Source organism: Podarcis filfolensis (genome assembly GCF_964270895.1).
Source record: "Podarcis filfolensis genome assembly, chromosome: 1".
Lineage (NCBI taxonomy): Eukaryota > Metazoa > Chordata > Lepidosauria > Squamata > Lacertidae > Podarcis > Podarcis filfolensis.
In genome coordinates this window covers 984,737-1,008,098 of record NC_139604.1, presented here as the reverse complement: position 1 = coordinate 1,008,098, position 23,362 = coordinate 984,737, and the positions used below count along the sequence as shown (strand labels likewise).

General features: G+C 47.3%; 1 protein-coding gene and 1 pseudogene across 4 annotated transcripts in view; both read right to left on the bottom strand.

Moving 5' to 3' along the window:
• CPS1 (carbamoyl-phosphate synthase 1) overlaps window positions 1–23,362 on the bottom strand; it is a 193,528-nt gene that overhangs the window by 151,024 nt on the left and 19,142 nt on the right. For all 3 annotated transcript variants that reach the window (XM_083626151.1, XM_083626152.1, XM_083626153.1), the window contains one exon: window positions 10,007–10,116. In XM_083626151.1, coding sequence (XP_083482277.1) covers window positions 10,007–10,077 — 71 coding nt within the window. In that variant the 5' untranslated portion in view covers window positions 10,078–10,116. Of the gene's footprint in view, window positions 1–10,006; window positions 10,117–23,362 lie in introns of those variants that run through there.
• LOC310747543 (anaphase-promoting complex subunit CDC26-like) lies at window positions 9,033–9,496 on the bottom strand (annotated as a pseudogene). The gene has a single exon. The product of its transcript is annotated as an anaphase-promoting complex subunit CDC26-like (transcript).

The window sequence follows — 23,362 nt, the reverse complement described above, 5'->3', positions numbered from 1 at the left end:
TAGAGATGACGTCATATAGCTTAGAAAGTGCCACACTGACATTAGCATCAGATGGAATATAAACAGCTATAATAATTATGACAGTTACTTCTCTAGGCAGATAAAATGGCCGACATGTAACTGCCATCAATTCTACATCTGGGGAGCAAAAAAAAGGGGGGGATCCTCAAACACTAAGTAACATCTCCTGCACCGTTGGAGCATCTCTAACAAGTAGATCTTGGTACCTTGTTTCACCCCACCCCAAATAAAAGCATATTGATCATAACCGTGTGAGAAAGATGAGGCATATAGTGTGGTTGCCCCCCAAATCCATTTTGCTTTGAAGTCAGACTTTTCATCCACCTAACTCAGTACAGTCCACTCTAAAGCAAGTGAAATTCTACCACTGTCCACCAGACAATGGTGAACTCCTAGTTCCTATCAACCTCAGCCAACCTATGTCAGTGGTCGGGGAGGATGAGAGCTATGATTCAGAAAATGGTCATTTCCCAGGCTGGCAACTCAGAAGCATTTTTAACTGGCGATGTCAGCAGTTCAGCCTGGGACCTTCTGCTCTTCCACTAATAATCCAGGGCCTCTCAGTTGTAAATAAACCCACTCTACAACCACCTCAAAGTAAAAAATAAAAAATGCTCAATTTCACTACAGTTGCTGCACCCGTCTACAAGGCTCAAGGTCTCTTTCACAAGTAAAAATGTCCATCTATGTTTATACAATAAAGCATGCAAGTTAAAAACAAATATTTTATTAAACACGGCAGCCTAGATAGGTTGCACAAAAGAAACCATCAAGTAAGGCTGTTATGTACTGAAGTTCTCACCCTGGCCCAGCAGGGGGATACTGTAGTTATGCAAATAAGGGATCGAAAGTGACGTTCAGTGATTGGATAGTTTTAGAAAGTTGTTACAGTTCAGTTCTGTTCTGGCCTGTGAATAGACAAGAGCTGTTTGAAGAATCGCTGTGTTGTCTGATATGTTCACCCACAACTTAACACTGGCGACGAAGGTGGGATGGATGGACAACAGAGCACAGCCAGATGCAGCCACCCTCTGAGCAGAGCTGAATCACTGAGCTGAAACACTGAGCGAAATCACTGAACAGAACCAATTCAGAGCTGACTGTTCTGGCTAGAGCACTGTGTTCTATCCATCGCCTCCAAATCGGCATCGGAACCATGGCTTCACTTGTGCCTCTACCGCCGTTTGCGCCAGCCTCTGAATCATGGGACTCCTACCTCGCTCGGTTCGACTGCTACCTCCAAGCCAACAAGCTGACGCAAGTATCACAGGAGCGTAAGCGGGGCCTATTCCTCAGCCTCTGTGGGCCTGAGGTGTTTGAGACGGCCCGAGCATTGGTTGTGCCTGAAGCAGTCCAGGCAACACCATGGGACACGATTCAAGAGAAGCTCCGCAACCACTACACGCCAAAGCCGTCCAAGATTGCAGCCCACCATGCATTCTACCACCGGAACCAGGCAGAGGGGGAATCAATTAACAACTACACCGCCGCCCTCCGACAGGCTGCAATGCACTGCAAGTTCTGAGACTTAGACGATGCCCTTATGGATCGAATCGTCTGCGCGGTCCGGGACATCCGTCTACAACGGTGTCTCCTCACCAAGCCAGACGTCACGCTGCAGAAAGCCATTGAGGAGGCCGTGACCTTGGAAGCTGCTGAACGCTCTGCCCAGGAGATCCGCAAGGCCAGTAGCTTGCGTTTTGCTAGGAAGCCAGTTCCAGTGCATCACAAAGAGGCCAGCAGTGATGAGGCATCCTCCAGTGAAGACGATGACGTGCACCAGACAAAGCGGGAGCGCAGGAAGTTCTAACAGAAGTCCAAGGGCCAATTGGAATGTTCCGGCTGCGGAGGCAACCATTCCCGTGCCAAGTGTTGATTCAGAGACGCCATCTGTCGGAAGTGTTTCAGAAAGGGCCACATCACTAAGGTCAGGCTCAGTGTTACGTCTGGTGGCCTAACATGAACGATGCCATCACTGCCTGGGTTTCCGCCTGTCAAGCGTGCCAAGAATCGAGGCCTGCGCCACCAGCAGCTAAGGGACACACCTGGGAGACGCCCAAGACACCCTGGTCAAGGGTGCACATTGATCTGGCCGGCCCCTTTCACGGCCGGACCTTTATGGTAGTGGTGGACGCCTATTCCAAATGGCTGGAGGTGGCCCTGATGCCCTCCACCACTACCGAGGCCGTCATCCGGGTGCTGCGAGGCCTCTTTGCAAAGCATGGGTGTCCTGATGTCCTTGTCTCCGACAACGGACCGCAGTTCACATCAGGCACTTTTGAGTGGTATCTTTTGGGACTGGGCATCCACCATGCCCTAACGGCATCATTTCATCCATCCAGCAACGGGCAAGCAGAGAGAATGGTGCACTCGGCAAAAGAGGCACTGGCGCGCCTGGACCGGGGAGACTGGCATAAGCGGGTCGCCGAATACTTGTTCCTAGAACACATCACCCCTCATGCGGCCACAGGGCGGAGTCCTGCCAAACTGCTTATAGGCCACCGCCTCAGGTCCCCGCTCGACAGGCTGCACCCGGACTTTGCCATGGCTGTGCTAACACGCCATGGTCATTTGTTCCAGGAAACCAGGTCTTTGCCCAGAACTTTGTGGGAGCACCTTGGGTGCCAGCCACAGTAGTGGGAATCACTGGACTTCGCTCGTACCAGGTGGCACTCGAAGACAGACGCTTGTGGCGCCGGCACATAGATCAGCTTAGGCGCAGGGTTGGGGACTTAGACACTACCGTGGTGCCCCCAGCTGCGCTCGTGGCTCCAGAACAGACACTTACAGATAGTGAGGCTCCACCTACACCTCTCTCGCAAAGTGCGGGCGTGGAGCCGAACCAAGCCACTTCAGAGGGTCTGCCAGACTTCCCACAGACTCAGACCACTGCAGTGCCTGACATTCTGCCAACTTCACTTGCGGAGGTTCCACCCACAGCAGCGGATCCAGGGGACTTGGTTTCAACACCACCTAGGGTCGCGCCACAGCCTCAGCAAGAATTGGGTGGCCCCCCGGACTTGGGTACCGGTCCCCTGCGGTCTGGCAGAGTTTCCAAGTGCCCAACTTATTTAAAGGACTATGTTGTTGGACATGTAACACTGTTGGTCTAAGTATGTGGAAGTATGTGAAATGTAACCGATATGCTTTTGTGCCTAATTGAACCATTACGTGTAGTGCTGTATATAAGGAAACCATTACAATTGTAACTAACGCCTTATCTCGGTGGGGAGGGGTGTTATGTACTGAAGTTCTAACCCTGGGCCAGCAGGGGGATACTGTAGATAGTTATGCAAATGAAGGATCGAAAGTGACATTCAGTGATTGGATAGTTTTAGAAAGTTGTTACAGTTACGTTGTACTGGAGCTCTATATAAGCAGGCTGACTGAACCTGTCAGGGAACTGTCATCTGAGACGAAGGAGGTGAAAGGGCTCATGGAGGGTGAGAGAGACCACTCAGCGGAGGAGGGGACCAGCAGGGGGAGAAGTGGAGTTACAAGGGAAAGTGAGTCGGAGGGAGGGCTCAGAGATACTTCAAGCGAGAACAGTGGAGAGGTTTCAGGACCTCCCGTAGGGACACCCACTCCTCGGCGGAAACTGTCACGCCGAGAGTCCAGAAGACGCGTTTCCGTTAAGGAGCTTTTATGCTGGAAGAAGTTCCGTAAACGCCCACTGTCCGATTCAACGAGCGATTGATGGAGCCATGCTTAAGGAGCTCCATCACAGACAGAGGTTTGGGAACTTAGCCAAACTCTGAGGGATCAGGATTTTACGCACAAGCAGCTCACCATCCCATCACAGCAATCGGACAGTCCCTGAAAGCAGCTTGTGCAGAGAGGCATCATGAGCAACCCAGCCGGAGCCGGAGGAGCAGCAGGAGCTGGAGAAGGTCCAACTCTGGAAGAAAGGTACAGAGTTTTGGAACTCCAGCTAGCAATGCAAACGGCGAGGCTAGAAGAAAGGAGGGCACAGGATGCAGAAAAGGCAAAAGGCGCTACACTAGCAAGAAAGATGCCAGGAATGGTGCAGAAGTTTGGGGGGGACCCCAGGAACTACCAAGCCTTTAGGACAGAGATGCAGTATGCTCTCGAACTGCAGTTTAACGACTTTCCCGATGAGGCATCGCGAGTGGCGTTTGTGATTGGCCATCTCGAAGGGGGGGCGAGAGACTGGGTCCGGCCCCTGATGGCAGGGAATAGTGACATGCTGAAGGACGCGAGGAAGTTTTTTCGCGCCATGGATTTGATGTTTTCCAGCGAGATTGAACAGGGACTGGTGCGCAGACAATTGATGGCTTGCAAACAGGGGAGCCGATCGGTTCGTGAGTACTGGACTGAGTTTACAATGTTGATACATAAATTGGGGTGGGACCTATCGGCGGAACCCATTCAAATGCTCTTTGAAGAGGGGCTTTCTTCGGCGGTGAAAGACGAACTTTCCCGGGCGCCCAGGGCGGAGTCTATGGACCAGCTGACCAAATCAGCGCTGACCATTGGAGCGCGCCAGGAGGCAAGAGCCTTGGAGAAGCGGGAGGGGAAAGGAGAGCGTTGGAGGGATTTCCGCATTCCAGAGATTCCAGAACCCAGTTTCCCGCCCGGAGAGCCGATGGAAGTTGGAACAGCGCGCGCGCGCGCAGTTTCAAATCCCAGTGAAGGGAGGAAGAAGGAGGGAAAGAGCGCCAAGAAATGTTACCTCTGCCAGCAGCCAGGTCACTTTGCCAGAGTCTGCCCGCAAAGAAAGGAATGGCAAGGGATGGCGGGAGCTGTTGGGGGGAAGGAGGAGGAAGTCCAGGAGCCAGTAAAAGCCAACGCCTGTCTGCCACTGTCAGGGCACTGCAGACAGGCCAAGGAGCAGTAAAAGTGCCCACTCCGGAACCTCCAAGACCAGCTCTAGTAATAGAGGTGCTGCTAGAGCTGGCAAACGGATACCCACTAAAGACCAAGGCGCTGTTGGACTCAGGCAGCTCCTGTAATTTTATGAGCAAGGAGTTTGCAGCTGAACACCAGATACAGACACTCCCTTTAAGCAACCCCCTGCAGGTCACCACGATCGATGGGAGGGAGCTGTTGGGGGGAGAAGTTAGCCTACAGACCGTCCCAATGGTTATGAGGGTGGCAAGGCACACTGAAAGGATAGCGTTCAATGTAGCCACCCTGGGAGGGGCGCCAGTCATTTTGGGAATGAGCTGGCTAGCGTTGCATGACCCGCTAGTGGGCTGGCATCAGAGAGTGGTCTCCTTTGGGTCAGCACATTGCCTGGAACACTGCAAAGAGGGAAAGGTGCCAGAAGGGGCAAAAGCCTCCCTAGCAGGGATGGAAGTGGCGGACAAAGGGAAGGTGCCCAAACAATACGCTGACCTGAGCAAGGTCTTCAGCGAAAGGGAAGCAGATAAACTACCACCGCATAGAGACTTTGACTGCCAAATTAACCTGGTCCCTGGGGCCCAGCTCCCCGTGGGCAAGCTGTACGCCATGTCAGACAGGGAAATGCAGGAGTTGAGGGAGTTTATTGACAAAAACCTGAAGAGAGGTTTCATCAGAGAGTCCAGAGCGGTGGGGGGCAGCCCAGTGTTTTTTGTGGACAAAAAAAACACGGATAAACCGAGATTGATCGTGGACTACCGGCGGCTAAATGCCGTGTCAGAACCAGTGACTTTCCCCATGCCCAGGATTGATGACATTTTGACCAGGGTGAGGAAGGGAAAGATATTCACGAAACTGGACCTGAGAGGAGCGTACAACCTGATACGAATAAAGAAGGGGGATGAATGGAAGACAACGATGTTCACCCCCCTAGGGGCTTTCGAATATCTCGTTATGCCCTTTGGATTACAAGCAGGCTCCGCCTGTTTTCAATCGCTCATGAACCATGTACTGGGACCTTTGCTCTACAAGAATTGCGTGGCCTTCCTCGATGACGTGCTGATATATTCAGAGAATGAGGAGCAGCATGTAAAGGATGTCAGGGAAGTGCTGAGCCAGCTGCAAGCAAACCAGTTGTGGGTGAAATTGGAGAAGTGTCAGTTCCACGCCAAGGAGGTGGAATTCCTGGGGTACCGCTTATCAGACAAGGGATTAGCCATGGATCCAGGCAAGGTACAGGCGGTGCTGGAATGGAAGACACCGAAAACGAAAAAAGATGTGCAAAGGTTCTTAGGGTTTGGGAACTTTTACCGTAAATTCATCAAGAACTTTGCCCACTTAACGGCTCCCATCACGGACTGTCTAAGCAGCAAGAAGAAATTCGTTTGGACGGCGGAGGCGGAGCACGCTTTTGAGGAATTGAAAAAGGCATTCGCTTCGGAAGAACAGCTCCTGCATGTGGATTTACAAAAACCCATGAGAGTGGAAACTGATGCCTCAGACCGGGCGGTGGGGGCGGTGCTGCTTCAGCCAGGGAGCAATAAGTCGGAATGGAGACCGTGTGCCTTCTTTTCGCGTAAGCTGAACAAATCCGAGAGGAATTACACGGTATATGACCGAGAACTACTCGCCATTCACGAAGCGTTCCGGAGATGGAGACACTTACTAATTGGCGCACAGCATAAGGTGCAAGTGTGTACGGACCACAAGAATTTGGAGTATTGGAGAACGGCACGAGTGCTCAACCAACGACAAGTGAGATGGGCCCAGGAGTTCTCCAAATTCCATTTTGAAATCTGCTATGTGCCAGGTCCAGAAAACATCAGAGCGGACGCTCTCTCTCGCAAACCTGAATATTTGGAGGGGGAGGGAGCGCCAGAAGAGAGACATATTATCCCAGAGGACCACTGGGTGTGTGGTGCGGCCTGGGTGGGGCAAAGAGAACTGGTAGAGGGAACGGTAAATGATGAGTACGCCCAGGAGAAGCTCAGAGGTTTAAGGAGAGAGGGAGAAGACCTCGGAGGTTTTGAAGAAAGAAACGGGGCATTGTATTACAAAGGGGCGCTATATATACCCGAAGGGGAATTGAGGGGGAGAGTACTCAAACAGCTGCACGACAATCCCACAGAGGGGCATTTTGGGCAACACAAGACCATGTGGTTGGTGACCAGGGAGTTTTGGTGGCCCAAGGTGAGGGAGGATGTACGGGAGTATGTGAGAAGGTGTGACCAATGCCAGAGAGCCAAAGGAGAAAGGCGGGCACCAGCGGGGTTATTAGAACCGTTACCCACACCAGAACGACCGTGGGAGGCGGTGTCGATAGATTTTATGACTGATCTGCCCAAATCCCAGGGGAAAACCGCCATACTAGTCGTAGTAGACCAGTTAACTAAGATGGGTCACTTTGTAGCTTGCTCACATGCAGTCACGGCGGAAGAGACAGCAAAATTGTTTGTAGAACATATTTTTAGGCTGCATGGCGCCCCCTTGAGGCTGGTTTCCGACAGAGGGAAACAGTTCACGTCCAGATTCTGGAGGAAGCTTATGAGCTTGTTGCACGTAGAGGTCAACTTTTCGACTGCCAGGCACCCTGAGACCAATGGGCAGGCGGAGAGGGCAAACGGTATCCTTCAACAATACCTGAGGTGTTATGTCAATGACAGAGAAAACGATTGGGTCGAAAAGTTGGCACTAGCGGAATTTGCTTACAATAATGCAGAGAATGTGTCCACAGGGATGAGCCCCTTTTTGGCTAATTATGGGTGCCACCCCAGGGCGTTTCCAGGGGAAGGAGGAGAGAGATGAAGTGTTCCGGCCGCTGAACTTTTTGTAGAAGAAATGGAAGCGATCCATCGTCAACTCCAACACAACTTAGAAAGGGCCAAAGAAGAATATAAGAGGCAGGCAGACAAGAGCAGAAGGGAAGGTGAAACAATTAGGGTGGGGAGTCGGGTCTGGCTATCAACCCAAGGGTTGCCGTTCAAGGGGAGTTGCAAGAAATTGAGACCCAAAAGATTGGGACCATTTGAGGTCATCCAACAGGTCAACCCAGTGGCTTTCAGACTCCGGTTACCGAACCACATGAAACTGCACCCAGTATTCCACAGGTCATTACTGTCACCATACAGGGGGGAAGGTGAAGGGGTGTCCACACGGGGGCCAGCCATAGAAGAAAGGGAAAGCCGCAACTATGTGGCGGAAATCATCGACTCCAGGTGGAAGGGTAATCAGGTGGAGTATTTGGTCGCGTGGGAAGGGGAACCGGAGTCGGAAAACACCTGGGTGAAGGCAGAGGAGGTCCATGACGAGGTCTTGATCGAAACGTTCCACCAAAGGTTCCCCAGGAAACCTCAGACAGTAGCGAGGTTCCGGAGGGAGTACTTTGGCACCACCGACGATGAGGAGGAACTGGAGGGATTCAGGGAATCGGAGTTGGAAGGGGGTACAGACTCCGAGGAGGAGGAGTACTTGGAAACCGGGAACAGCCAAAGGTGGAGGGAAGTGTTCGAAACTTCGGAAGATGAGGGAGGTTCCTTCAGGGGTTTTGCTCCCTCGCCTCCCGCAGAGGAGGGGAGGGAAGGGGGTGAAGGGGGCCCTAGAGGGGAGGTGGATGTCAGGGAACTGTCATCTGAGACGAAGGAGGTGAAAGGGCTCATGGAGGGTGAGAGAGACCACTCAGCGGAGGAGGGGACCAGCAGGGGGAGAAGTGGAGTTACAAGGGAAAGTGAGTCGGAGGGAGGGCTCAGAGATACTTCAAGCGAGAACAGTGGAGAGGTTTCAGGACCTCCCGTAGGGACACCCACTCCTCGGCGGAAACTGTCACGCCGAGAGTCCAGAAGACGCGTTTCCGTTAAGGAGCTTTTATGCTGGAAGAAGTTCCGTAAACGCCCACTGTCCGATTCAACGAGCGATTGATGGAGCCATGCTTAAGGAGCTCCATCACAGACAGAGGTTTGGGAACTTAGCCAAACTCTGAGGGATCAGGATTTTACGCACAAGCAGCTCACCATCCCATCACAGAACCCTTCAGTTCTGTTCTGCCCTGTGAATAGACAAGAGCTGTTTGAAGAATTGCTGTGTCATCTGATATGCTACCCACAACTTAACAAAGGCAGAGATCCCATCTTTGCAGGGAAAGCAAGACTTGCTCTGCTTGAAGGAGGAATTCCATTTCTAGAGGAGAGCAGCTCAGTCTCTTCTGCTATTTCTAAACGGAGTTTGTTGGGCTCATGAAACAAATTCCTGCTTTCTTCCAAAGCTCCCAGGTACCAGGCACTGCCACTGTCCACTCTTTGGGCTCTAGAACTCAAAGTTCCCAAACTGAGATAAACAATTTTTTGGTTTGGACTGGGGTTTGTAGCCAATCCGGTCATGTATCATCTGCTCCCGGCTCTTATGATCAGTACTGAGTCCCAGCGCACCCTCACTATCATTGGCTCCCACCACATCCACCTCCTATGACTCTTGAGTTCCTTGTGGGCGCCGTCAAACTCCTCAATGTCATCCAGCTTCAGTTCAAGCTGCGTCGGTTTCCGCCACAGCATCTTGCAAGCATACCTTTCGCCTGCGGCTCTCGCGCACGTGCACCGGGTCCTGAGTTGAGGGAGCAAGGGCGCCCAGAAGCGGGTCCTCTGCCCTCCGCCACCGAAAGCCCCACAGAGCAGTGTCTGGCGTCAGACACTGCTCTGTGGGGCTTTCGGCATGGCGCCTCCTCCTCTGAGGAGACTCAAGGAGACTCCCAAGTTGGTGGAGGGTGGCGGACCTGCTGCTGGGTGCCCCTGCTGGGCGGGCGCTGTGGCGCATGGCGCCACTCAGCCAAATGGGAAAGATGCCTCTGCCGTCTTTTCTTGCTGCTGTATGGAAAAGTACATGAATCTGACCTTTGAAGTGTTTGTAAGTAAACCATTTTTAACTTACCAAACATGTGGTTTCTTTCTCTGCTAAGAGAAGAGGGGAACTTGGAAGCAACTTAGAAGGGCATATTTTAAAGATCTACCTTTAAAATATGGGCGACCAACAGCTTGTTCCATTGAATAATGGTGGGTTTTTATTTTATTATCATGGCAATATGGAAGTAGATTCCTAGATATAATAAATAGGTTTTAAAAAATCTCCCCCTTACCCAGCCAGGCCGGTATTGAATACAACTTCCCCAGCTGTAGAGGATGGATGACCAAAAGAGTAGCCCGTCATCTTGGTTCCATCTTCCAGCACTAAGTTGGCTGTCTGTGCCTAGAAAAAAAATATCAATGAAACTCATCATTTATATTTCCTTCTACATAATGCCACCCTAGACCAACAATTTCCAGCCCCGAAATGCCTTCCTTCTACCTTTAAAACGCCCATCATCTGTACGTTGATCGGTATGAAAGGCTGTCCCTGTACTCAGTGGCGTAGCGTGGGGGGTGCAGGGGGGGCCGGCCGCACCGGGCGCAACATCTGGGGTTAGGGCAAATCCACGGGTTAGGGGGCGCAAATCCATGGGTTAGGGGGCGCAAATCCACGGGTTAGGGGGCGCAAATTACTTGCCTTGCCCCGGGTGCTGACAACCCACGCTACGCCACTGCCTGTACTTACCCTGGTAATAGGGATAAAGTGATAGGGAAGATTCTCCTACAGTAGACCAAAGATTATTCAGCTAATAGCAGGGCCGGCACAAAACATTTTGGCACCTGAAGTGGTCACCAAATAGGGCCCCCTCCCCACCAGCAAAGAAGGAGTGGGTGAAGAACAAGCAGGGAAGGAAGATGTACATCAGGATCTGCTGCACCAGTGAATCCTGCCACCTGAGGCAATTGCCTCACTAGTGGGCCGGCCCTGGTTAATAATATGTAACCTTCCTGTAGCCAATTATGCGGCCTATTTCACTAGCCAGTGGTCCAGATCATGTACTTCTTTCTCACTCATAACCCCACAGCAGTGAATGCCAGTTTTCCTGTCTTGAACAGTCCTTAACACCAGTTCCAATTCAACAAATATGCAGGGCCCTTCTAGATCAATTTATATGTGGAGAGGTTGGAAGCAGACAGTGGGCAGGGAATAGAGTGGTGATTTTTCTTCTGACTTGTGTGGCATAATTGTAACCATATATGGTTCCTACGGCGCCGGAGATTGTCTATGCAATCCTACACTTCTTTTTTTTAAGTATCCACTGAATATGCTCAGTCTTCACTGGACTGTTAGGAAGGGAGGTTCAGAGTTGTACCTAGGCTCCCTTGTGCCCTTGGCAAGGAGCTATATCAGCCCCCTCCCCCTTTCATTGTGCCTGGCCACCACCCCCCCCCCGAGCAGCGGAGGAACGGCCTGGGAGTGCATGGACAGGCTTCTAGCAACTCTGAGCCAGAGTGGAGGCATGTTTTTGCAGGGGCAGAGGGCCTGCACCCCTGGCGGGGGCCAACCACACCAAGCCCTAGGTATGTCACTAGGGAGGTTCTCCCTTAATTCTCTTTTTTAAAAAAAATATTTATTACTTTTAAAGCTTACAAAAAAGGAAAAGAAGAAAGAAAGGACAAAAGAAAAAACAAAAGAAAAAAACAATACAATGCGAAATATAAACAATACAAAGCACAACCTTAACACATTAAACTAAACACATTAAACTAAACAAAACCCTATCCCTAACCCTAACCCTAAACAAAACAAAACAAAAACAATTTAAAAACATACATCACACCTTTTCCATACTCTTATCTTTCATTCCCTTGTTTCATCGACCTCCTCTCACCTCCCTTTTTGTATTCCACTTCTATTAATTGTTTCAGCAAATCCTTTCCATCCTTCTCTATTTTCTGTCATATTATAAATATCTTAACATGTTTTTAACCTTATTTTCCATTAAAACTAGAATACTTGTATATGCTTAACTCCTTATAACATTTCTACTAAGGCCATAAAATTTCATTCCAACATTTTTCTATCACTCATTAATTTTACAGTATTTCTATAAATAAACTTTAAATTTTCCAATCTTCTTCCACCATCTCTTCTCCCTGGTCTCGGATTCTGCCAGTCCTTTCTGTCAATTCCATATAGTCCATCAACCTGGAGATCTTATGTCCGAGGCTCTTAACTCTTTTCCAAGTCCCTTCTGCAGGTCTTCTTCATATTCTTTAATGCTAAAGAGCAGATCTCGGGGAGACTCCAACCTAACAATGCTTTTATTCCTTCTCGACAGGTCAGCCAAATTTCCATAGTTAAAGTTAAGATCCATAAAGTATTTCAGGACATGTTTCAAGCTTCCTCCAAATCCAAAGGCCCCCGGAACTTCAATCTCCTCCTGACCCAAGTCCATATCCCAAAAGTCCGTTAATCTCTGCAGAGGGATCTTTCCAACTTTCCTTCTCCAGTCCAAGCCGGGCTCCGATCCTCAAAATCTGACTTTTTCTAGATTCAATCATAGAAGGCCTCAACTTATAGTCCTCAATTTGCTTCTGTAAGGCTGAGGATCCCGCTTGTATTACTTGTATTACTTTAGGTTCGACAACAACAGCTTTCTCCTTCTCCTCCACAATTTGTCCTGCCAAAGTAGATTCCTGTACCAAGTCCTGAATAATTTCTGTGTTGGTGTTCACTTTTTGTCTCAAATTAATCGCTATTTGTCCCAAATTGTCAATTTTAGTAGTCATATCATCCGTCTTCTTGTGAAGCTGTTCCAGCGAATAACTTATCTTACATAATGCAGTCACTATGGCTTCTCCTGTCAACATTTTTAAATGGTCCAAGGTCAATCCCTGGTTCTCACAATTTCTTATCTTGCAGCTGGAGATTCCCCAGTTACACTCCTGTAACAGTTTCAAAAGCTCCCTCTAGAGGGAAACAATCTCCACTTGTATCAATCCTTTCAAGCACAACTCAAGCAATAAAGATAGTTTCAATTTTCAGTTACTTTTCCTCCTTTTTAAACGCAGAAGAGGACAATGGAAACAATATATTTCTCTTGTTTAGCTAGCTGTCAAATACGTTCTGTTCACAGTCAATGAACTCTCCCAAAACGTCACTCTTTCTGGCAGCCCGTTTCCAGGTTCAGAGCAGTGGTAATTTGATTTTTCACTCTCTCCTGCAGGCTCGCTAGGTCCAAAATTTCCCCCCTCTTCTCCTGCTTCCAAGGGGGGGTTTGATAATTTTAACCGATGGAAATTTAATCCTTTGCCAAAGGCTTTCCGAGACTTTAGCTTGTAACGTCTTTGCTTCAATCTATTTACAAAAGAGGAAGGCGGACTTCCTGTTTAAAACCTTCCCATTTTGGTGCCAAATTAAGGTATTTAAAGATCCAATTTTCCGTTCTACTCACGGGTAGTTGTTTAAAGTCCAATTGTCCACAGGAAAAAGTCAGCGCTCTCCGGCAACAGCAATGTGGCTTCACTCTGTGAAAGAAGCAGTCAATTCGAAGCACCGCGCCACTCACCCCATGTCGCTCCGGATCCCCAAAACAGGATTTCCCCGCGAGTAGGGGAGGCGCAAAAGGTGCCAGCCGAATCCCAGGTTCACAAGCTTCTCCCGCCTGTGATTTCAGTGGGTCTCCGCCTTCGCCGTGGCGGTCAGACCCTGCTTTCCACGGAGCAAGTTCCTCCCGATCGGAGGAGCTCCACCATTGCCGGAGGCGCCAACCCGGAAGTCCTCCCTTAATTCTCCCCCACCCTTCTTTACTTCTAAAAAGCTTGGGGTTCCCTAAACACACCAATAGACACCTATTTCTCAGTGGCCCCATTTTGGCAACCATCTTGTCAGCTCTCCTCCACAGCTGAATTCTCTGTTATTATAACCAGTAAAGGACAGTGGAGGCTGTCCATTAGAACGAATAGGACACTGCCCCCACCAAGCTCAGTCTGCCCTTAACCAGCCCCTCCTGCCTGCCATCTTGGGTGACGCTGCCTCCTACTGGCTCTGGCTGCATCTTCTGCTAAGCTCCCTGCCCCACCAGTCCCAATTGACACCAGCCACCACATATTAATAACAGCATACAATACAACCAGTAAAGGAACTGTATGGATAAACACAGTCAGAAAAGTAAGTGTCCATGCTACCCACTTTCTGGCTTACTGTCAACCCACGGATCAAAAAGAGCCGTGTTGAGAGAAAGTCCTCTAATTTATTCTGCTTTGTGGCAACTTTTAATTGCTGATGAAGTTGTTCTGTTATCAAAGGATCCCAAAGAGCTAGGGTTCCACTGTAAGGGGATTTCAGTTCATCTCTCCTACTGATTGTTGCCTTCTGTAAGTTATTTAGCACATTTATATCCTAATTTTTATTCCATGACAGCAGCATACATGGAGCTCCCAGATGGTGTCGTATGTAGGCACTGATCAGACCCAAACCAGCTTAGCTTCAGAAAGGTGACTGCCTCATCTGCCTTCAATGCCCTGAGTTGTTGAGTAGACAGAACACAATAAATATTACAGATTAACAGGGTACAAGGGATTGAAGTCCCATTGAATTCAGCGGGACTTATTTCTGAGTAAACATGGCTGCTACGCTCAAGATGTTATAAAGCTGCTTAGTAGTATTTGCAAGCACAAAGTTGAATTATTTGATCTTACTTATTATACTGCCCCAAGGGTCCTGTGTAGCACAGGTAAACAGTACCCTGTATATTTCCAGACCGATAAATATTTTCCTGTGTTTGATTTATCGTCATCATTATATAAGAACAGATTTGTTTATGCAGCACTCCTGAAGCAATTATTTTTACTTAACTTGCAAGTGTGGACATTATCACACATCCCTCAGCTGATACGCTGCTCCTTTCTAAAGCAAATAAGGAAAGGAAAGGTGGGGGAGTTTTACAAACCATTAGAAAATGCCATTTGGGCTCATCAGTTCCCTGTGTGAAAGATTTCAGTTTGAAATGGAATTAAAAATCCCTTGATCCATCTCCTAAATGCAAATATCCCTTAGAGCCCCCAACTTAAGCAAGTCTATTTTTGCTTTTGGGGTCTTGCTTGCTGAATTGCACACCCTGCTCCAACAGCAATTCTTTACCCCAGAAACTGTAAATAAGCTCTTGGGTGTGGACCTAATAAACATACTGCTTTTATTCATGTACATATACTGGTGTGTTTTTTGGGGGGGAGTTATACAAGAGCACCCACAACTAATAGGATGTCAGTTGTGCTAGTACAGTTCAATGGCATGTAATACACACCTCTGGATTATAAATATTAAACATATTTACAACCTGCCTTTTGCTTTACTGAAATCATATAAAGCATCACAGATAAACAAGATGAGTTTTTTAAACACCTGATCAAAACCAAGTTGTAGCAGCAGCAGCAGAAGCAGATTTCTCCAGTAATTGCGCTGTGGAGAGACTGTACAATGATATTCACTAGCAACATATACCATAAGTCTGTGTACCTTTCTGGAGGTCCCATGTACCTAGTCGCATTGTCCTCCCCAACATCTGTGTCCCTGAGATTACCACTATAGTAGTTTGATATCTTCCTTGTTCTTAAGATCATAGAAACCATTTGGATGTGGAGAAATAGCAGACCATTTATGGTATAGCCTAGGAAACCCAGAGCAGCATTCATGGAGATGAGTTTTCACCCGATTATAATTTTGTGGGGGATGAGAAGACCCCACACACTGTCTTGCAACTAGACTTGTTTGTCTATTCTTGGGTTCCCAAATACAGGCCACTTTCACATACTTCAGGTCAGACATTGTGGCCCTCAGAACAAATAAGAGCACATAGAGGCGCCAACCTACAATCCAATTATGAAAGGATAACCCCTACAAAAAAAAATGCTTTTAGATTTTATTTTAAAACTAGTAGGTGATACCCAGACTTTAAAAACTCATCACTTTGGTGAGGTTTCAATTTGCACTTGAAATCCATGTATTTTCAATGCCTCTTCCAGCAATCATCATGCCAGAGGAAAACCGCCTCTATGGGGTGCTCCAGGAGGCGTTTCCACTCGTCTTCTCCCTCTCACCAGTGGTGGGGAAAGCAAGATGCCACCTCTTGTGCTTCTACTGCCTGAGGTGAGTGCTTCACCCTGCCTCATCAGTGGGCCGGCTCTGTTTGCAAAGGTAGCCTTGCGCCCTATCTACAAACAGAGACAGGGAATTCCTGTGGCCTGGATGGGGGCTTCTCTATTTCATCACTTGTCCCTTGCATTACACCCTGCTTACAGACATATCCTTTCCCCAAATATAAGAAAGTGTGTACCTTTCCTTTTTTGATCATTCAAAATTCAACCTCTGAAGTAAATATATTCGATTCCAAACACATAATTTGATATTGTTATTTTAATGAAGCATTCCAGCTCCCCTGCATGTTAATCTATTTTCCACAACATACATTCAAGGGAATAAAAAGTTTTGCAGTGGCTGCATGTTGACATGACTATCCAGTGAGAGTGCTTTTGCTCAGCTCTTGTTTCTTTCAGTGGGGCTTCTTGCAGGATACCCTCTGTGAGGGCATTTGGCCCTCCTACATATTCTTTCAAAATAATTCTTCCACTTGGGGTCACTGAAAACTACGAGGATTACTGAGAATGCTGTTTCCATCTGCATTGCCTCTCTGCTTTTAATGAAACAATCTTCTGCCTGCCTCCTTCAAATTTATTGAAAGAGCCCCTTTATCGTTGACAGAAATAGTCTTTAAAGCCAGCATTCAATATTTTTCTCTTCCTTTAATTACATTTTTTAGTTTGCTCCTAGGGGTTTTATGGATCTCCAAATCCTTTTCCTTTGCCCAGTTGGGCTGTTTTGTTACAAGCTCCCTATTTATTGCTTTGCTCATACAGCTCTTTACATCCCTCACCCCTTAAATTCAGGGTCCTTGGATGTGTGTTCAACGATACCAGCTTTAACAGGCTTCTGCACGTTCCTAAAATGCAGTGGAATTTTACAGCAACTGTCACTTTCCTAAAGAACCCCTGTTGAAATGAATATTGTGCTTTATTAAAAGTACCTCCTTCCCAAGGTGTTTGGTAATGCTGGAGAATGGAGAAGGGCCCAGTTTTGTTATAGCACCCCTCAAGATAGAGAACTGAATATCTAGGGCTTAAGGTGGGATTAAAGTGCAGTTATCCAGAGTCATCATATTAACAACATACAAAATCAGAAGGGCTGGATCATCTTTAGCAAGGGTAGCCAACAAGGTTCCTTTCAGATATTGGTTGGGCTACAGCTCCCATCATCCTTGACCACTGGCCATGCTGGCTGGGGCTGATAACAGTTGTGATCCAAAACATCTGAAGGGCACCATATTTGCTACTCTTCAGGGCTAACTCGCTAGCTACTTGCATAGCTGCCAGTGGTTGAATTTGCTGACAAAATGGCTGATGGTTGACGTGAGCTCCTTCCCTTTCTCACAACACAGGTCACAGGCACAATTCTTACTAGGTCTATGACAAAAGCTAACGGGGAAGATGTCATAGCAGGCTACAATCAATTGATCACACTGAGTTCAGAATAGTGTCTCCCGTGGAAACCTAGCTTTTGATTCAGATCATGAAATGATAAATTCCTAACACAAATACATAGAAGTATCCAGTAGCCTAACAAAAATGTCAGCTCCCTCCTCCCCAAATGAGCTGCTACCTTGGCTTAGTGCTCATAAATAGACTTGATTTGTGACATTTGATAAACACAACCCATCTCATTTCAACACATGTCAGGGGCACTTATGTTTGGAAAGGCACAAGCCATAGAACCAAAAACATCTCTTTGTTACCACACTACGACAGATGAGTCAACTAATGACCTCCCAAAAAAAGACTGGATTACTAACAACTTATTGTGTGTTTTTCAGAGAAGAAAAAATGTCAGCTAAATTACATTGCAACATGTTGCAACATGTTGGTCACATCAAATATTTTTATGCTGCTCTTTATTTGTCTCGCTCTTGTAATTTTAGACTCTTTGTTGTTTTTCCTGCAGCAGTCTACCCTGCTATCCCTCTGGAAATCATTTCATTATTTTATGTCTTGTGAGCTGCTCAGATAACATGTTATTGGGTAGCCCATATAAATACAGTAAATAATTATTTTACAAATAACATCATTCTGAGGTTTGCAGGGGACATTATTTTTGGTACTGACCCTCTCTTCTTTCTGCCAATAAAAATGTAGCTGACTTCCACCCTCTAGTGGTCCTAGGAATACAATATCAGAGCATTGCGTGGACAGGTGGAGTCCCCCAGACCCCAGGCGGCCCCCCGTCAAGTGGAATAACGACTCAAGACAACGTGCTATGGGATTAAGTTGGCCACAACTTTATTATATTTCAGATGTGGGTAGACCTTGGCTCAGGCATTGGGCGTTATCCCTCCCCAGTCCCCAGCCGGGGACCTAGGGAGCATCAGGGTTATCCAGTGTGGGGGGGGATGGGCCAGCTCTGGAGAACATATGTTCAAGCAGAGATAGCCGCCCCCATTACGCCGCCGTCACAGGGGACAGCAATGACGACCTCTCGGCGTACGGTCAAAGCCTCCCCTCAGAAACCCCTTTAACGGGGAACCCTGGTATCGCCGCTGCAAAGAGGAAGATAGATTAAAGGATTCCGCCCAAGGCCTGATACTGCCAAAGTTGTGACGTTTTGCTACGGGAAAGGCAAAACCTGCCAATGCAGGGGAATTCCTTTCTGGCCCTTCAACAGTGACCTTGACGTAGCAGTGCCCGCATACCTGTGAAGAAAAGCTAACCTGCAAAATAAGACTTAACTGAGGGTGGGTAGGGTGGGAGAAGCTCTGGAGCCAAGTGAGGATTCCCAGGTAAGATCCTCCCTCTATTGTGTGGGCAGGTAGTCCCTCCCCTACCTGGCCTGGTCTCCTTGGCAATACTTCCCCCAAGCAGGATTGGACAACTGACTGAGGTAGGCGGAGACCTCCAGGTATCCCACCTGGGGGAAGGCAAAGCCATGCCTGTGCTAATGGAGCCGCTCTAGATCCAGGGGCTGTGCACGTCCACACAAAGGGAGCCCCCCGTTTTATGCAGGGAGCAGTCATTATCTTGAATTCTGATGGGCCTTGTTAAGCAGGAAACATATCTTAGCATTGACATTTTTGTTTGACAGAAGAGAATGCTACCATTTTCTATTATTCAGGTATTATTGCATGAGTTTCTCACAGTCTTGATCCAAAGCAAAGTGTAAACAGATAAATGAAAATATACTAATTGGGCTAGACTAATTGCGTACATCAAGACAAAGCCTAGACCTTCCTCCTTTGTGCAGGAATTATTTATTTATTTTGCGTGGAGGTGCGTTTCTGTCATGTGAGCCTCCACTTGTAAACTTAAGTTCAGTTACTATTTGCCCACCTCGCTTGAAAATTAGGCTGGGAAGTATGAAATGTTCTCCAGCAAGGAGATTTTGCTGGAACTAAAACACCACATGGGTTCTAGGAGGCAGGAGGGGCTGAGTTGCCAAGATAGGCCAAGTGAAAAGAGTCAGGGAAGCCAAGACCCAAAACAGCCCATTATAGGAAGACAAGTAGGCCCTCCTGATCTGCATCTATACATCTCATGACTCCCTGGAAACAGTGGTTGGGGACAGAGGGGTGAAAAGCATGATGTGGTGCCATGGTGGGACCATTTTCCCATCTCCACCGAAAGTAAAAGAAAGTTGGGGAAGAGAAGCACACTGAGCTTGTGTACATACTCATTTTTACTCCGCATTCAGTGCACTCCTACCGATGGTTTGGGGAGCAGTGTACACACAACATTAGCCACAAACCATGTCTATCCTGTAGATTCTTAGGAGAAGCTGTGTTTTCTCCCAAGCCAGCTTCGATCCAAAAGAACAACCTGGCTGCATTTTAAGTAAGTTTCTCCACTTACCATGTAGTTTGGCCTCAATGGGCAGGAAGTCCAGAGGTTGGAAGGGGGAGGGGCAAAAGAGACTTTAAATCAGCAATGGCCTTTGTAGAAAATCAATAACAATCTTTTATTTTAAAAAATCAGCAACAGCCTGAGATACAGGAACCTAAGGGAAGACAATGTAGAAAACACATAGTCCTGGAGAAGTAATCTGGGCAAACGCCACAGATTTAACTGTACTGTGTCATTTTCATGGGGGCTGGTGGTCAAGAGGATATCACAGGAAATTCTTAGCACGTGTCACGACCCTGGAGTTCCTGCAATGATGAAGACACAATTTCTGAGGCTGCAGCGTCACAAGCTGAGAGGCGAGACCAGGTTCAGGGCTCTGAACTTGCTACTAGAGATCAAAAGACCAGTGAGCCTGGGGCTGGCTGACATTGCCTACAGAACAGCCTCCTGTAGCACCAGGACCCTCAAAGGTACCCTCCTCTGAGGAACCAAATGTCTCCCACCACACCTCAGTGGTCCAGCACTGCAGGGATTGCATGGGGCATGAGGCTACAGTCTCCATCTTCAGGCAAGAGGGTTGGCCCTTTAAGTTCTCCACAAGGGAGTTGAGTCTGGGAGAGGGAGTTTATGGGCAGAGGATTAAAAGGACACAGTTGGCTTTTGATCTTTGTCAAAAGCTCCAGGCTGGCGTTGGCTGTCCCCCTGCCGCTCTCAGCTGGTTACAGGGTGGTGCTGATAATGCCAAGGTTGCAGGTTTGATCCTGCATGGGACAGCTGTGTATTCCTGCATTGCAGGGGGTTGGACTAGATGATCCTCGGGGTCCCTTCCAACTCTACAGTTCTATGATTCCATGAAAGCGCACATTAGTAGCCCTTACTATTCATGAGGCATGCTTGCAATGACACCTCTCCTTCAGCTCGTATATTTCTTGACATGTTAGCTGGAGAGACACTAAAGCTGATCTGTGAAGTAGATCCAGATGCAGGCTGTGTAGAAGACATGACTACACTTGCAAACGACCTGTCACAACACATTTAGGAACTTGTTACAGTGCTCAGCACTTTTTCTTTCAGCCAGGAAATCATAGCTCAGCTTGATCAGCCTTTGTAATCCTATTCCCACACAGCTCACAGCCCCCTTGGTGTCACCATCCATCGTTTCTGTCTCTTCTGATATTCCAAAAGGTTAGAAAGGAGCAAGGCAGTCTAAATAATGCAAGAGACCATCGTGTATTATGAATATGGACCCAGTGAGGCAAACGCAATTGCAGCAGGCAGTGTTAGAAACTGAGAGTAACTTCTGGCTATACTTTTTGTGGAAGAAAACTGATCATGCAAGCAGCTGACATGTGAGCAGTGCAATGTTAGAACAGCTAGTACGCAAGATTGCCCCCTTCTCTGCTGTGAGCTGGAAAAAAATCACAGTTCGCAATGTTTCTTTGTGGAAGTGGAGCCACAATCTTGCATAACTTTGCAGCGCCTGTGTTGCACTACTCATATGTAGGTGAAGGATATCCTTCCGTCCTATTTCCACAAGTGTGTGTAAAGGTAAAGGTAAAGGTAAAGGGACCCCTGACAGTTAAGTCCAGTCGCGAATGACTCTGGGGTTGCGGCGCTCATCTCACTTTACAGGCCGAGGGAGCTGCCGTTTGTCCGCAGACAGTTTTTCCGTGTCATGTGGCCAGCATGACTGAGCCACTTCCGGCACAATGGAACACCGACACCAGAGCAGAGCACGGAAACACCATTTACCTTCCCGCCGGAGCGGAACCTATTAATCTACTTGCACTTTTTTTGGTGTGCTTTCAAACTGCTAGGTTAGCAGGAGCTGGGACCGAGCAACAGGCATGTAGAGAGGGAGGGCAAAGAGGTGCCCTGCTTCTGGTCTATTTCCCTTCACCAGTATTTTTTAAATGTGCAATACATGGTGTGCATAAATGCATTCCAGCAGGACTGGGTCTCTATTCTCTGTCTGGTCTATTCCCACATCTCCTGGTGGGGTGAGGCCCTGCCTGACTCCAGCTGTAAAGCCGGTTCCTGTTGTTTAAAGTGCCTAGAGATCATCGAGGTGGGGTGTTTTTAAGGAATTGTTGATGGTGTCAAGATTTAGTTTCAGGGATGCACTATTTTTGCTGTTACCTGCATTATTTTCTTACATATTTTTCACTGTTGGGACTTAATTTTGAATCATCAGTGGATTGTTTAATATTCTACATTTATTAATATTAAATGTTTTCATTAGCCTGTTGTTTATGTAACTATTTAAATTCTGTTATGCCTTCTAACTACTGATAGTGAATTGTTAGTGAATTGTAAATAGGTTGTCTTATGTAAACTTTAGATGCTGTTGCCACTTTGACCATGGTTTACCATGGAAAAGCAGCACATATGTAATGATGATATAAGAGTGTTTAGCACAGGTGTATATGAGACCATATGTTCAAGTACATGTGTGTTTGTGTGTGTGTTGTTCATGGTCAGTGGACAGGGGATGTTACAGATCCATTCATTGGCATCCTCCCTATCACTGCAAATTACCACATTCCAACTTGTCCCCACTGATTACCCACAGTTAACTAATGGCGTTGGTTGTTGCTTTATACTAAGAGGATAGGAAAAACAGAAGACACGCCAGTTCTATGTTCATACAGCAGCAGATAGCAGGAACAGCCAACAGAGGCTAACCGCAAAATAACACAAAGACCCGAGGAATAAGCAGCCATGGAAAGTCTGCATACTTTCCATCAATCCCTAAAACCAAGCCACTTGCCCTTCTTCTAAATTCAGTCTGTACTAGATAAATAAATCTGGGAAGCACCCTTATATCAACACCTCCGCAACAATTCTTACGCCTGGCCCCTGGCTCCTGATGTACATCTTCCTCCAACAATGGGGATTTTAAAAAGAAAATATGTGAAGATTCATCTTTCTCCCAGGCTTTCATGACTGTATGATTGATGGTCTCTGCATATGATTTCATTGGCTAATTGCTTATATAGCCCACCCTATTCGTTTTAAACTATTTTTAATATTGCATCTTTTAATTGCTACCAGCACACTGGGACCATTAGTTTTGGGAAGTTCAAGCCCTTCACCAATTCAGATTGAAGATGGCTGAATCATATGCCGTCATATAAGGTAAGTGCACAGAAAGGAAGCAGTATGCAAGGAGGATGGCTTGGCAACTGCCCAGTGGACTTTGGATGCTGGAACCATCTGTGCTGTCCCTTTAACTCTGCTTTGGCTGGGATAATCAAACAGGCTTAAAGTCCTCCTAAATGCTGTGCTATGCTTATGCATTTAGGTAGCCAGCTGCTATACTGGTTGTGATGATTCAAAAAATGGTTTTGAGGTATCTTTGTTTGTAAGTATATTACAAAGTATATTATATTTTTAGCACATTCTAAATCACCCTGTGGTCTCTAGTTATTTTTTAATAAATGAAATTAAAAAATAATAAATAGTGCAACCAGAGAAACACAGAGCCTATAGAAGCAGGCATTCTTCCACTGCGCCAATTGATAGCACAGTGTGTAAATGCATCACAAAAGTTACTGCTGAAGACCTGTGTGTGAAAAAGGAAGTGCTAACCCTGATGTCCAGTTACAGATAGGTAGCCGTGTTGGTCTGCCATAGTCAAAACAAAAAAAAAAATTTCTTTCCAGTAGCACCTTAAAGACCAACTAAGTTAGTTCTGATGT